At 52.4% G+C, this 15,821-nt stretch overlaps 1 protein-coding gene across 1 annotated transcript in view; it reads left to right on the forward strand.

The window, feature by feature from the left end:
* Positions 1–5,570: 5,570 nt before the first annotated feature.
* TMPRSS4 (transmembrane serine protease 4) overlaps positions 5,571–15,821 on the forward strand; it is a gene marked incomplete at both ends in the record, with an annotated part of 34,639 nt that continues 24,388 nt past the window's right edge. The window contains 2 exons of the mRNA XM_082629513.1: positions 5,571–5,677; positions 5,968–6,085. Coding sequence (XP_082485639.1) covers positions 5,571–5,677; positions 5,968–6,085 — 225 coding nt within the window. The remainder of the gene's footprint in view (positions 5,678–5,967; positions 6,086–15,821) is intronic.

A 15,821-nucleotide genomic window follows, 5' to 3' on the forward strand; every position in this document is an offset into this window, starting at 1 on the left:
TCACTCCAGAAATAACAGCCTCTACCCGCTCCCCAGCATAGAAAGAGATCTAGACCAGCATTTCATAAACTTAAAGGTATATTTGAATCACCCAGGGATCTTGTAATGCAGATTCCGACTCAGTAGGTCGATCTAGAGGACTTGCTGCCCTCAGAAGGTCCTGCTGTAATAGGGGGAGTGCAGTCCCTGGGCAGGCCCTTCTCCAACCACAGGGTCTAACATCACAGTGCCTTTAACACCATAGAAAATATTTGTTGGATGGATGGGCAGATGGATGGAAGGATGGATGGATGGATGGATGGGCAGGCAGATGTAGATGGACGGATGCTGATGTGAAGATCAAATGTACAATCAGAGAAAACTGGCAGTTGATAGACTGTCCTATAATTACATATCTAGGTAAAAATGTCCTGGAGGTGAAATGAGGGAAGGGGGAAGGAGGGGAGGGAGGGAGGGAGGGAGGGAGGGAGGGGAAGAGGGCAGTGAAAGATGAAAAACCCTCTAAACTCCCAAAGAGTTTTCTTTTTAACTCTACTGGAACATCTTATTAACTTAGAATGATTTAAGGATGTGTCATATCCCCTCCTGTAGACCATGAGGTGTGCGCATGCAGGGCTGTGCCTTTTATCTCCTAATCCCCAGTGCCTGGCTCTAGCAAGAGCTCCATAAATACACACACTTTGTGAAATGAATAGGGATAATAGCTCCATTCAGGAAATCCCCTTTAGGTACCAGACATGGATATCTCATTTAATCCTGTAACCGCCTTATAAGGTCGGTCCTATTATCACCACTTTACAGATGAGGAATGTGAAACTTGAGAGGATTAAGTAAAATGGCCACAGTCACACAGTCAGTGGTTGGGATTAGTACCCAGGTGGCCAGAGCCCACGCTCCTCACCAAGGGAGAGCCAGGTTGTGTGAGGCCTGAAGCTGATACATTTTGAGGGACCCTCTTTGAGAAAAAGCATACCCGCAAAAATCTGCTGCAAAATTTACAAAATAGTATGACCATGTGAACACATCACCGGGACCATTCCAAGCCTTGGAGGTGCCGTGCAGGGAGGGGCTCTGCAGCTTAGGCTACATTAGCTTTGCGGCAAATATGCCTCTGATCTTGACCCACGTGCTGGAAATGAGAGCAACAGGAAGAAGGGAGAGGAAAAAATGTCGGACAAAGAGAGAAAGAGAGAAAACAGGAGCAAAAGGAAAGAAAAGAGGGAGAAAAAAGGAGGGGGACTCAAAGAGATGGTTGGAAAAGAGAAAGAGCCATCAGAGATGGGACAGGAAGGAGCTGAGCGGGAGTTGAAACTGCCTCTGGATGAATGGGGGCAGGGGGCTGGGAGCATCCAGCCAGCTGGTCCCCCAGCACCCAGGAGGTCGGGCCCTCTGCTCTCTCCAGGCCTCTGGGCCTCCACCTGTACACCGTGCAGCCTCGTCCCCACAACGACCCTGCCCCGTCCTGCCCCCGTCTCCTTCCCAGGCCTCTCTTCAAGCTCCCAGACCCACTTGGGAGCCTGGGCCCGAGCTGGAGACAGGAGGGCTGAGTAATCATCCCTCCAGCAAGCCTCACCCAGCAGCACTCTTGCCCACGCAGCTACCTCTTTCCTGGTTCATCACCTGAGCACCCAGCAAGGAGATGCAAGCCTGGGGCCTGATGTTTAGCCTGGTACATGGAGGAAGCAAGGTCAGGAAAAGCCTGGTTCAGGGTGGCCCCCTGGCCTCCCACTGCCCGACTGCTGGGTCCTCCTTAAGAGGGACATGCCTGCCTGGGTCTTCACAGCCTGTACCTTGAAGTCACCTGTTCTGAGATCGCGGGCACTTGACTTGGCCCAAGACTTCCAATTCTGAAGGCCATCACCCTAGAGTGGGGAATGATGGTGGGCCCAAGAGACCCTCCAGACCAGCTCAGATCTCTGCTGCTCAGAGATGAGTCCAAGGCCATACCTGATGGAGCAGCCAAGATTAGGCCAGTAAACAGTTAAATCTAGCCAATATTCCTCCTTCTGCTCAGAGGTCACCAGGGTCTTTCATGTGTCATATCTCCCCAGACCATCCCCCGGGGCTTTCAGACACATGCGTTACATTCAGCCCTGAACTGGGCTCAAGCCCCAGCTCTGCCAAAAACCCAGTGTGATTTGGGGGCCAGTCACTTCATCTCCACGAGCTATGATTTCCTCAACTGTCAAATGGGAGCAAAATATTCCTCATGGGGTTATGGTGAGAATTAAAGAGATGAAACATACAAGCATGTTATCAATGGATGGGCCAATACAGAAGTCTAACCTGGGCTGGTCTCTGGGGAGGGTCAAGGCTGAGAAATGGAAGAAAATCTAGACTTGTTCAGAAACCGACACTAATTTACTGTGTGATCTTGGACATCCCTTTTGTGGGAATTTAGTTTCCTGACCCACAAAAGGGATGGGAGAAGACAGTTGTCCAAATCCCTTCCAGTTCTGTGGTTCTGTGGTTCCAAGGTGTCGCCTTGCACACCCCCTGGCCAAGGGGTGGCTCCAGACCTCAGGATACAGCAGGATGTGAATCCGCAGTGACCCTTCTGGGTGATACTCAAAATAGTAATAACTGGTGAGGCAGGGGCAAGAAATGCTCAAAAGGGATGCTGGCTGGTACTCCGTATATGAACCTACGCAGGACAGCTTCACTCCAAGGTCCAGGGAAAGGTAGGGAAACCTGTTCTCCACGGACTTCCCAATCCCGTTGCCCCACTCATGGCAACAATCCAGTTCCACCGAGCAGTAAATTCTGTCAGCCCACTCCCCAAACTCCTCCACCACCTCCCCACAACCCCAAACAAAACACCTGCAACTAGAAGAGATGAGAGAGAGAGAGAGGAGGAGGGCCTTCTGACATCACAGACAGCCAACACCCGGTTGGGTGGAAGCCATTCAGCTGGGAAGGCTTTTACAACAACTAGGTGTGTCACCTGTTATGAGGCCAAGGGCCAAAGAATGACTCCAGGTGTTGTTCCAGCCCCTAAGACGAGGATTATAAAATGCATAATCCTTCCAGTTTGGCAACTTCACCTGTAGGGCTGCTTTAATTGACCTGCCCCATAGTCTCCAAATCACTCCTGGAAGACAGCGGTGGGAGGGACGCGGCCAGCTCCTCGAGGCGGGGAGAGATGCTGGACGCTAGGGGCCAAAGCCTGCCCTGCACTTAGGCCTCCTCCAGCCAATGCTGCCAGGGGTCTGACCTGCTGGCCAGCCAGGGCCCGATCCCGGAAGGCCCTCCTCCTGACTTGCCGATGTCGCTCAGCTCCAGGCCGTAGAGAATTCGGGAAGGTCGCAGAGCCAACATGGTGAGTGTGAAGGCCTCTGCTCCGAAAACTGGTGGAGGGAGGGTCTCCCCATAAAGGGCCCTTCGGGCAGCTGAGAATTTTGCAACACCTTCCAGGTTAAAAAAAGAAGTCACACCTGACTCGCCCCACACTCCAGCCCCTTATAGGTGTCAGTCCCCACCTGCCCTCTGGCCAACAGCCGTTGCACCAGCACCAAGCCAGGGCCATCCTGCCTACTCTCTTGCCCAAGGTCTCCTGGTCGGTTGGCTGGAGACTGGAGCCACTTTTCCAAGGCAAGGGTCTGCTTTGACACAATGGTGGCCCCCTGCTACCTCTCTGGGGAAACTGACTCCTTTTCTTTTTAAAGAAAAACAGTGGAGCACTGCCTCAGAACAATCTGGGGTGCCGTGGCGATCTACTGGCCCCTTCTTATGGCTCTGCTTTCTCTCCTCCTCTGAACAGCGAGAGCTTCTCCGCTGTCTTGGGGGAGAAGAGAATCAATCCCACCTTTCAGGGAGGACGGCTGAGGACAGGGAGGGGAGGAGGTGGAAACCAGGGAAACCTCCTTCTCTGATTGTTGGCCAAGATGCTGCAGTTGCCAACAAGCAACGTGAAGATGAAAGGGGAGGGAAGGAAGGGAAGGGAAGGGGGGGCATTAGGTCCAGGAGAGAAGGGGGTGACCCGCTGGGCCCCTCGGGTGACGGTCTCCTGACTCCCGAGCACTTTCTGTGACGCTCTCCTGAACAGTCTGGCAACGCTCTAGCCCCAGGGCTGGGGGAGCTGGGGCCAGAAAGGGGAAGGGGTTCACCTGCTTTACTCTGCAGTTCAGCCAGGATTGAAGCACCAGCCTTCTATGTCCCGTCCCTAGAAGCCCAGCCTGTTTGCAGAGAAGCTCCATCCCGCCAGGGCTCTCAGGAGGGAACAGGAAGCGGTGCCAGCCCGCCTGAATGTCAGCGGCTTCTTGGTGGCACTTGGAGCAACATGGAAGAGGGCAATTTGGGGGGCAGATGGTTGGGGCACTAGCCATAGAGTCAAAAGGTCACATGGCCAGCTCCCTTATGAGCTTGTTAGTCTTCAGACTTTACTCTGAGACTCACCGTCTCCCTCTGTAAAACAGAAACATTATCCACATGACCCCCTAGGCACATACACAGGGTTAGAGGAAAGACTAAATGGGCTAGTGATATATGTGAATAGCCTCTGTAAACCAGGGAGCCCTGTACAGATGTCAGCATTTATGACTAAGGAAAAATCCGCTCCAGGGAACGGCAGGTGGGAGGCGTGGCCAGCACTGACCCTCCACTGCCCAGAGAAGGAGCCAGGTGCTACTGTATGAGTGCATGGGGGCAAGTGGGCAAGCTGGGGAGGAGGGACCAGGCCCGGGGCCCCAGAGGCAAGGCAGCAGATTTACCCTCGATCCAGGATGGGACCCAGGGAGCTTCTGGCCCCTGAGCTAACCATGAAACCACCTGTACCTGATAATCCTGTTACTTCCCTGTAACGAGGCCCACACAACTGTAGCTCCCAGCCCTCCCTTCTCCTTCCCCTCCCTGCTTCCTCCCACACCCTCGGGCCGCTCCCTAGACAAAGTCCTGCACTGGTGGCTGTGTCTTCATGAAGGTTCTCCTTCAAACCTATTCAACCAGGTACACCAGTGAGACAGGAGCTGGGGAGGGCCCTGGGCAGAGGTCTGAGCCCCATCTCCCCTCAAGGGGAATGTGTCCCTTGATATCTGATACCCACAGCTGATCTCTGGAGGGAAGCCTGGGACACTAGGACTAGCCATCCTGATCTTAACTCATTACTGCCCAGGAGGCCCCAACACACCATGAACCACCAGAGTAGAGTGTTCCACACCCGAGGTCAGCCCAAACCTTGGGCCACCCTGGAAGAAGCCGGTCCTCCCCACCCTCTCCTCCTTGACTTGCCAGCTGGTACAGACCCAGTGTGTTGCTGGGCTTGGCTGGGGCTCAGGAATGAGCAGGTCAGCAGGGGTCCGGGAGCATGGGTGGGGTCCACCTCCAAGAGAGGCCGAGTCCAGGAGCCCACTCAGCCCTGGTGGCACCTTCCTGGCTCACAGAAAGAAGAGCTGGGCAGTCGAAAGACCCAAGAGGGCAAGACAGGCAAAGAAGGGCTAGGCCCCCTCCTGTTCTCCAGGCCCCCTCCCTACCTGATGTGACCCCCGAAGTAGCTCCATCCTTCCAACCACCATTTAATCAGCCCCTGCTATTGGCCAGCCTCCAGACGGCTGGAAGGAGGGCAAGAGGGTACAATGCCTAGGTTCTGCCCTGGAGGTGCTCGAAATCCAGAGGAAGGACAGCTCCTTAAGCAAAGGATCCTAAAGGAGTGCGACAAATCCAATGCCAGAGGTGGTGCAAGGTACCCCTGGAGCGGAGCAGGCAGTAAGTTCCCTCTGGGGGCGGCCAGGGAGTTGTCCCAGAAGAGAAAGTACTTGACCTTGCACTAGACCTTGAAGGATGAGCAGGCTCTCTCCAGGCAGAGGGAAGCGCATGTGAACAGCAAGAAAGCGTGGCCGTGGGGGACGAGGGGGAGGGTGCTGTGGCTGGAGCAACAGGCGCAGGGGGCACAGCTGAGGTTTGGGCCCCGTGGGGTGGTCGTGCAAGGCTCTGCATGGAGCTCAGGTTGAGGGTCCCCCCTGTGCCCTGCAGCTCATGGGGGCTGGGCCAGGGTGGAGTCCCAGCAGCTGCCAGGGGCTCACGCCTTGGGCTGAGCCACCCCCAGAATCTGGCCCAGCCCACCCTTGACCCCTCCCAGGCAGGGCAGCAGGTATCCAGCTCCACTCATTCATCCCAAGAAACGGGCAGCATGCCTCCTCTGTGCTCGCGCTAGACTTGCTGGTGAGAGAAAGCAGACGTGGGCCCTGCGCTCGCTCAGCGTCTAGAGGCAGTGGAGGGTGGGGAGGGGTAGACGGTTATCAAACAATCACACCAACTCCTGTTTCACTAACAACTGACTGACGGGCTGTGATGAAACACGAGGGGAGCTGTCAGAGCCAGACCAGGGCGTGGGCCTTGCTGGAGGTCAGCAGAGGCCGAGGGCTGCATAGGAGCTGGGGTGGGAGGAGATGGGCCGTGTCAGGCAGAGGGACCAGCTCCCGAGAATGTGGACGTACATCCCCAGGTCCTCTTCCGTCCCCCAGGGCTCTTCACTCCTGCACTTGGGGTGGAGTTCTGTGCCTGGCTACTGACACGGAGAAGCGGTTTAGAAGTCGGGTCTGGTCCATGCCCCCGGGGCCTCTCCCTCACCCTCTCCACCTCCCCTCTGTGCAGTTGAGACCCCAGTGGTCACAGCAAACGCCCTTCACCCCCAGCCTGTGCCCTTGACGAAGACTAAGAAAATCTGAGGAGCTGAATGTGGGAAGTGCGGAGAGACTAGTCCAGGGCAGAGAGGAAAAATGGAAGCAACCAAAAACAGGGCTCAGGAACTCTGGACAAACTTTCCGAAGCCCCAGAACTAACGCAGGACAGCAGGAGACAAATGCTCTCAGGCCTGAAAATCTTGGCGGGCCTCTCAGATTTCCCAGGCAGCTCTCCTCCCCTCAGCCTTCCTTCTTGCTCAGATGAAAACATCTGCCTCTGTAAAGCACCTCAAATGCCCAAGCAATGATTCCCCCAGACAGTGAATCCCCCAAACCTGAAATGCATTCATCTGCCACATTCTCTTATAAACCTGTTGCCACCAGACTATGAACTTCTAGAGGAGGGTCTGCGTCTCTTCCATCTTTTTAGCCCCAAACCTAGCCCAGGGCCTGGCACGGAATAGGCACTTGATAAACATTTGTGAATGAAGGATAAATAAATGACCAAAGACTGGAACCCCTATAATGAGCGGTCTGATTTATCTGACACTGAAAACAAGATCAGCCAAGCCTGACTGAAAAACATACCAGATGCCACCGGAGCTGTTACCAAGCTGCTTGCATCCCAGACAGGGCTGGGGTGAGGCCTGAGCCCACCTGGAAACCCCAGTGATGGGAAAGAGAGAGAGTCGGAGCAGAACCAACATGGCAATCCCCCTGTGATGTGCTTAACTCCACCTCGCAGCCCACAGCTCTGACTGTCAGGACTGCAGCAGAGAAATTCGTAAACAAGACTCAGAACCCAGACACCTCTCCCCGACCCCTCCCTCCCGGAGCAGCTTCCAGCTTCCTGGCATAATCCGCATGCAAGCGGAAACTCTCACAGGGTAGCAGGTGAAAGAAATACTTGAGGAAGAGGGCGAGAGACTGAGTTGGCACCCGTTCGGGGACGGGCACCCGTCCAGGGATGGCAGCAATGTCTTCCGTCACAAAATGTTCTGCGTATCTGTCTGGCCGGGCTCTGCCTGCTGACGTGTCTGATGTTTTAGGCATTTCCTGCAGTCTTAATTTCTTCCTTTATGATATGCATGCATTCATTCAGCGTGTGTTTCCTGAGCATATGCTATGCGCTGGCTAGACACAGTGGGAGAGTCAGAGAAAAATACCCAGAATCGAAGCCCTCGGTTCCATAGGCTCCATGGATGGAACAGAGGCAGGGGAAACTACTTCCCCCACCCCAGGCAGAGTAGGGCGCTCATTCACCCATGGATGTGAAACAGAAAGGGGGCAACATAGCTGAGGTCACCCTACTTCACCGTCATCCCATTCCCACCCTGACACTGGGACTTCACTCAGGATCACACCTCGGATCCTCAGAGAGCAGGGTTCTGTCAGGCTGTCGGGAGGACCTACCCTGGTGAGGAGGAATCACTGATGTGCTAAAGAGAATAATAACAACAGCAGCCATGTCTCACCTGCACCCAAACACAGCAAGCACCACATTTTGTGGTTTGAGAAGCACATTCACATCCAGAATCTCCCTGAATCGTACCCACAACTCTCTGAGATACAGTGATCCTCCTTGTACAGATGAGGGGACTGAGACTCAAAGAGCTCAAGTGACTTGAGAAGGGCCACGCAGCCAACAGGGATCAGGGCTGGGCTCTAAGCTCTGGGATTTGGGGATTAAGTGCCCTGCTTTTCCTTCACACCCTGCGTCTCCTCTAAGATGTGGACCCATAAGACCTGGACTTGAACTAGAACGAGAACTTAAACTAGAAAGGACCAGGAGACCCCATGTTCCTATCTAGAAGCTGATAGATTTTATGATAAAGTATGCATTTAGGGAAGACTGCATCAGCTGGTGCAATCAAGTGGAAGAAAGACAATGTCATTTCTGCAAGGAGACTGCATCTCTCGCTAATCTACTAAAGGTCACTAAGGAGGAAAAAAACACATGGACACAGGAAACCAGTGGACATAACTAACTTAGACTTTCACGAAGACCAAGAAAAAGTTTCATGCCTGATGCTGCTTAGGAGAAAAAAAGACTCAAGTTACCATGAGATCACTAAGGATAGAAAATTGATTTAAAGAGAGAATGTTATGAGTAAATCAGGCCTAGGACTAGTCTCACCCATGGTTAACAGTAAGCTCTTCAGAATCACAGGCCCTAAAGAAAGGAGACCATCCAGATAAGTGGTTCCCCAAAATTTGCTTCAGCCTCAGAGCCCTTTGCCCCCTGAAATCTAATGTAGAACCCCATATGGAAAACAGAGAAAACCAGAGCTGCAGTGTTTGAAAGGACTGCAACCCCCAGCCACCCCTGCCCTCTCTCCCTCCCAACACTACGGCAACCTCTGGGGGCTCCACCAAATCCCCCCAGGATGCCACAGAGCCCTTATGTGGCCTTGCCTTTGTCTACTGTGGAAATTTCCTTCACGATCCAGCTTCTACTCACAGTTCTTCTGTGGCTGAAAACAATCCTCCCCTGGCCAAGAGGAAGCCGTCTTTCTGTAATTTCCCCATTCATCCTCAGCCTCTTCTTCACCTTCACCTTGAGACGCCCCTACACATTTCAAGGGACCACACGTGTGCTACCCTGAATCTTCACTCCTCTGGCCTGCATCCTCCACCCTTTGTTCATAGAGAGATCACACATGTCACATGACATCACTTTGGGTCCCCTAACTGCTCTGGTCACTCTCCCCCAGGGCACCCGAGTCCTTCAATTCCTTTCCTGAAGTCAGAGCCCTTGACCTAATGAAACCACAAAATAGCCACCATTTGCTTGGTTCCTACTACACATATGCTAAGCCCTCTACTAAGCTCTTTCTCATTAATAATTAACGATCTTTTAGTATCTATTATGTCAAGCACTTGCTAGGTTCTGTATTGATACTGTTATTAATTATTAACAAAAATAATACAATATGTACTCCATGGACACGAGGACTTTGCTTACTGGTTCGCTGCTGTATATACAGTCCCAGAACAGTGCCTTACTGAATGGACAAAGTATGATGATTGTTGTTGTTATTAATATTTATTGCATTCCTACTACGTAACAGGCAATGTGCTATATGCGGTACATACTTTGGTCTCATTAAGAGGAAGACATTGAAATTCTGTCTCTCTGTCTCTCTCTCTGTCTCTCTCTCTCTCTCTCACACACACACACACACACACAATATTGAGGCTCCCAGGGGTTAAATAACTTGCCTGAGGCTCGTGCTCCATCCAGTATAAAACACAGCCTTCCCTAGCAATTTGCAGCCCAGCATGGAAAAACTTCACCAAGTGTTCCCAGAGTTATGTGAGTGGGCAGGAAAGTGGCAAAGGAGCTTCGGGTTATACAACTACAAAGTAATAGATGCAGAGCAGTCACGGAAGCAGCACTGAGGCACTATTTACAGGATCACGAGGTCGGAGTTCACAGGCAGAGATCCAGAAATCACTACAGACTTTGGCCAGGAGATGGCAGCTCTTTGCTGCAGCAGCCAAACCAGCCCACTAGCAGCTGGTTCTCTGGCAGCAACCAGAACAAAAGAGAATGCTCTGGTCCTGCCCTGTGCAGACCCACCTGCAGAGCCTCCTCCAGCGCTGTGGGGGATCCTGCTCCCCAAGCTTCTGGGGTATGGGAGGGGATGAACTTTCATGTGCTAAACTCCTCTGCATGTCAAAGCACCGAACCATGTGCATCATCCCTGTTAACCCTCACCAACAACCCTGTGCAATAGATCATATTCTCCCCATCTTACAGATGAGGAAACTGAGACTCAAAAAAATTAAGTAACATGCCCAGGACCACATGGCTGGTAAGGGGAAGAGCTGGATTCAGGCCAGTGCTCCTGATTCAGCGCTCAGGGGGTACAGAAGCAGGGACACCCCCCTCTGACCAGAGCATCTGAGACCCCTCAGACCACAAACACCAACCGAGGGGGACCATGAGCAAGTCTATACAATCATGAGAGGACCAGATGGGTTTCCCGTGGGCTTGAAAAGGTGCATCGTAACTAGCAGGTAAAGCACCTGACAGAACCTTTCTCGCTGTCTGGTTTTATCATAGTTTTATCACACCAAAGTCCCAAAGGAGGAAACTGGGTCCAGGAGATGTTAAATGATTTACCTAAGGTAAGTAATAGCTAAATAAAAAATAGCTCCACAGATAAACAGACGAGTCGGACTTTATAATACCAAGTCCTTCTTTCCTCCCCATCATTTCTCTCCCGGTTAAAGTTTAAAGGACAATTCAGGACAGGCAAAGGGGAGTATGATTTTTCAAAGGCAATGTAAACTTTGTGGGGTTCTTTCACAAACCTCAGCCTGCATCACAGATGGCCGTTCCCTAGTTCAGGTAAATTGCAAGGTTTAGAGAACCCTGCCAAGCTTTAAGATCTATCAACTCTTCCCAAAGGCAAACCCTCTAAGGGTCCCAGTCAGTCTAGGTGTCCTGACTCCTGATGGCTTTCCTGTCCCCTTCAGCCATTGTGCAGCCATTGCATTCAGGTGTGCAAAACTGGGGGCACCTTCCTTCCCATCAGATGCTGCAGGGAAGGGAAGGTGGGCTGGATGGACACACTGTCCTGGGGCAGAAAGAAAACTGAATAAAGTAGAATTGTTGAGAGAACTCAGAGAGGCTGCAGAGACCAAAGGATGGCCCTCAGGTGGGATGTGCAGGAGCGACAGGTAACAGCAGCATCACCTAGAGGCAAGGGCTCTGCACTGGGGAACCAGGGCTTCCTTCACTTTGACTCAACCCAACAGGCATGTACCTAGTACCTCACTCCTGCCCTTTACAACTTCTTGCCACATGACCTGGGGAGAGCTAGCGCAACGCCTCTGTGTCTCAGTTTCCCCATTTGTAGAACAGGAATTGTTACATCCTCGCCCTCTCCCCGGCCCTACCTGGAGTTGAGAGCTGTGCCTGAATACAAAGGCAGATTCTTAAATGACAGCAGCTGAACAGCAGGCTGGCAGCAGGATAACGGCAGGCCACCTGACACCTCCCTTCCGCCCCAGGCCCTGTCCCAGAGCCATTATACGCTGGGACAGGGCCAAGGTACTCAGCTCAAATTGCCAACAGGTCAGCACCTATGTGGCTTAGCACAAGGCAAAATCATTTTGCCTTGTTTTGGCTTAGAACAAGGCAAAATGGTTTCTAATGCAGCAGCCGAGGCTGAGGCTGGTCCAGAGGAAAATGTGCTGCCGATAGGACACCTCAGCACAAGGCAGATTGAGTGAGGATGTTTCCAGAGGCTCCTCCGTGCCAGGGCTTGGATACCCACCTGTGCGTGGCCCGGACTGGGGGGATCTGCCTGGAGACAGGCTAACAATTCAGAAGGCCCTTGAAAGCCAGCATGATTTGTCATCTCTGAGAACCTTCCATGAACTCAGGGCTACTGCATCACAGCCAGGCTTGTCTCAGGAAACTACCACCCTCCTCTCTTGGCTCATGATCCCCCAGCCCTCACTTCATGTTCCCTCTCGTCACCTTACCTGTCATAGCTGAGGCACCCAAGAGAGAGGGTACTTGCTCCAACCCGGCAAAGGCATCAGCCTGCAGATGGAAAGGACATAGCTGCTTGCCGTCACGTTGGGGGTGGGATGCAGGTACACGGGTCAGAACAGTGTGAGGTCCCTCAGAGAAGCACCTGAGGCAGCCGATGGCTGAGCCCCACTCTGCAAGCTGACTGGAAGCAGCCTCTGGGTCCCCTGGCTCACCCAGAGATCTTTCCCCACCCCCTCCCTCGGGTTTTCCTCCCTATGTCACCAGCCTTAGCAACCTAGCTGCCACCTGCCAGAGCCACAGAGGTCCTGTATATCCCATCACCCAGCGACAGCAGCAGCCCTGCTCTAGGTTTTCCCAGAGAGACCATGGGAAGCCAGGGCTTTAGACCCCATGGGAGCCTGAAGCTGCCACAGGCCAGATCAGGACCAGAAAGCCCCTTTCTGTAGGCCCCTGCTCTCCCTTCTTCTACACCCCAATCATCCCAGCTCTGCCCCTACCAACTTCTTTCCGGAATAAGGAATGCAGAGTCAGCATTGTGGAGAAGAGAGAAATAAGGCCCCAGGGGCAGGGTGCTTGGCAAAGAAAGCAGACAAAGAAGCTGGGCAGGTTTTCTGTTCCTTTGGCCTCTGTGAGCATTTGCCTCTTCATTGCCTCGTTATTAGCCTGGTGATACCCATTTCATTGTGTGGTTAGTAACCTCTTATCTGCTTCATCATCTCTGAGAGTTCCCAATTACCCAAAGGGAACTTGAGGCACAGAGAGGTTGAGGAGCATGCCCAAGGCCACCCAGCACGTGAGAAGACAGGGCAAGATGAGGACTCGTACTCCCCCGGCTGGGTCTTTGTCTTCTCTGCAGTACACTTAATCCTCACCCCCATTTATAAACAAGAGCTGCCTTATGTTTGATTCATCATCTCTGAGCTGGAAGGGAAACAGCTGAGATATTCATCTGTGATTTGGAGCTGAGCTAAACCCAACCAGGAGTTTCTCGGGATCTAAAACAGCAGGGCCTGGGCTTCCCTGGTGGCGCAATGGTTAAGAATCCGCCTGCCAACGCAGAGGACGTGGGTTCGAGCCCTGGTCCGGGAAGATCTCACATGCCACGGAGCAACTAAGCCCACGTGCCACAACTATTGAGTCTGCGCTCTAGAGCCTGCAAGCCACAACTACTGAGCCCGCATGCCACAACTACTGAAGCCCATACGCCTAGAGCCCGTGCTCCACAGCAAGAGAAGCCACCGCAATGAGAAGCCCGAGCACCACAACAAAGAGTAGCCCCCGCTCGCTGCAACTACAGAAAGCCCACTCGCAGCAATGAAGGCTCAAAGCAGCCAAAAATAAATAAATAAATAAAATAAATTTATAAATAAATAAATAATAAAACAGCAGGGGCTGAGGGTAATTGGTAAATAAAGGAAGGAGAAGCAGGTGAGAAAGGTGCAAAGCTAATGGAAGAGAGGGAAGAAGGGGTGCTAGTATCAATAAAGCCCCTACTAGGTGCCAAGCACTGCAGTAGGCCCTTTCCTCAATACAGTCTGGGAGGAAGGTCTTCTTACCCTTGTTCATGGACGATTTAGCAGAGTCAGGAACCAAGCAGAGTTGGGTTTGCCTTCAGACTGAGGAAGGGCTGGGAAGATGCTGGGGGTAATTTCTGCATGTTGACTGCATGCTAATTATATGCAACTAGACTTCATTGCAGGGGAGCAGAGAATCAGAAGGACCCAGTACCAGCTGATGCCGACCAGATAGGTTACTGAAACAGTGCGGAAATGAAAACAACTGTCCACCAAGTCCAAAAGGCTGGCCCCAAGGGATGGATCTGTTACTTACTTGCTCTGGGGCCATGGAGACCACTCAATCTATAGGAGTCTTGGTTTTCTCTTGTGTAAAGTGGGGATAATTTCTCAGGGTTGTTGTGAGAGCATTTAATCCTCACAGCCTTTATGAAAGACATATAACGGTAGCCAACTGCAGAATTAATTTTTCTGCCTCCACATTTGGATCTTGGATTAATGTCTTTCTGCCACCAGTGACCAACTGCGAAACAGGAAAAGAAGATTCTCTGAGTGAATCAGAAAATGGGTGGGTGTCTTTCAACTAACTAACTTCCACCCACCCACCCCACCTCCCACCTCATCCATCTCGGGCCCTCCTGGGCTCTGGGGCCCCAGGTATTCTTGTCCTTTCTCATTCCTGGATGAGCCCTGGGTCGGGCACCAGTGGGGCTGGCCCCATGAGTCAGGGCTCTGATGCAACTGAATCAACAGAGCAGACAGGCCTGACCCAGCCAGTGGCCCCGACCAAAAGGAGAAGGCCAATGCCTCTGCCTGCACTGGGGGGGGGGGGGAGCCTAGGCTGTGGCAGCTGTGGCCAGGGGCTGAGTTCAAGCTGGGGATAAACAGAGATGCCTCCAACAAAGCAGAAGGAGGCACAGCTGGTCTTTGGTGGCCTCTCAGCCCTCTTCCCTCCATCAACTACAGGGCAAAACATTTCCCCTGTCTGGCTGGTTTTGTCTCTACTCCAGAGACCCTTTCAGCCTTGCACACTGTGATCTGGAAGGGACCCACCACAGTGTTGGGGGTGGGTCAGATCGCAGAACCTTACCTGGTCGCCACATCTCTCAGCCTCCCTCCCTCCTTCCCCCAGCTCAGGATTGATTCTGGACTGAAAGGCGACGCAGCTGCTGGGAGTCCCCATCTTTATCCTGCTCAGGAAAGTCACTGGCATTGATGTTGCTCAGCTGCCACTCATAGGCCTAAAACGCACCCAACTCCCGATGCATTATCCCCGATGCCCTTGACTTTCAGCAGCTCCCCTTCCCAGAATTTTAGCAACTCTTCATCTCTGATCTCTGTGCTGGAGATGTTTGCCAGAGAGGCTTCAAGAAAAGCCAAAGAGTGGGCCACTAAATGGGAGAAGTCAGGCAGCATAAGAGTCAGAGCAAAGCAGCCGGAGGATGGGAGTTTGAGCCTCAAACCCCTCAGCAGAACCAGGCGGCTGCTTTTTTTTTTTTTTTTTTTTTCCTGCGGTACGCAGGCCTCTCACTGTTGTGGCCTCTCCCGTTGCGGAGCACAGGCTCCAGACGCGCAGGCTCAGCGGCCATGGCTCATGGGCCCAGCCGCTCCCTGGCATGTGGGATCCTCCCGGACCAGGGCACGAACCCGTGTCCCCTGCATCGGCAGGCGGACTCTCAACCACTGCGCCACCAGGGAAGCCCCAGGCGGGCGCTTTTTTACTTTCTCTTTGACCCTCAGGTGCACAGCCCTGGATAAATCATAATCATTGATTCATGGCATTTTTCACTATTGGTCCATGCAGGGCTCCCTATAACTCACCACCTAGTTACACAGTTTCAGCAACGTAATAAGCCTCCATAAACCCACCACCCAAAACAAAAGCTAGAATTTAACAATAACCTACATCTAACCAGGAGATCCCCTTGCTGAGGTAGGTGGGCGAGTCCTTTTTGTTTATCAACTCAACATATCTTGATTGTACATCTTCAATAGTCCATAGATGGTGCTAGAATCATCCTGATTTCCATGTTCACCATTTCTTTGCTTTTTTGTAATAAAAAAGATTCTGTGTTAGATGAAATCTTCTGGGACTTAATTTTTCCTTTAATATGAAATTGCTCACGCCGTTCATATTACTTTGTGGCACCACAGTTCATGTGTTTTGACTGCAGCATA

The sequence above is a fragment of the Mesoplodon mirus genome, assembly GCF_964341445.2.
Source record: "Mesoplodon mirus genome assembly, chromosome: 7".
NCBI lineage: Eukaryota > Metazoa > Chordata > Mammalia > Artiodactyla > Ziphiidae > Mesoplodon > Mesoplodon mirus.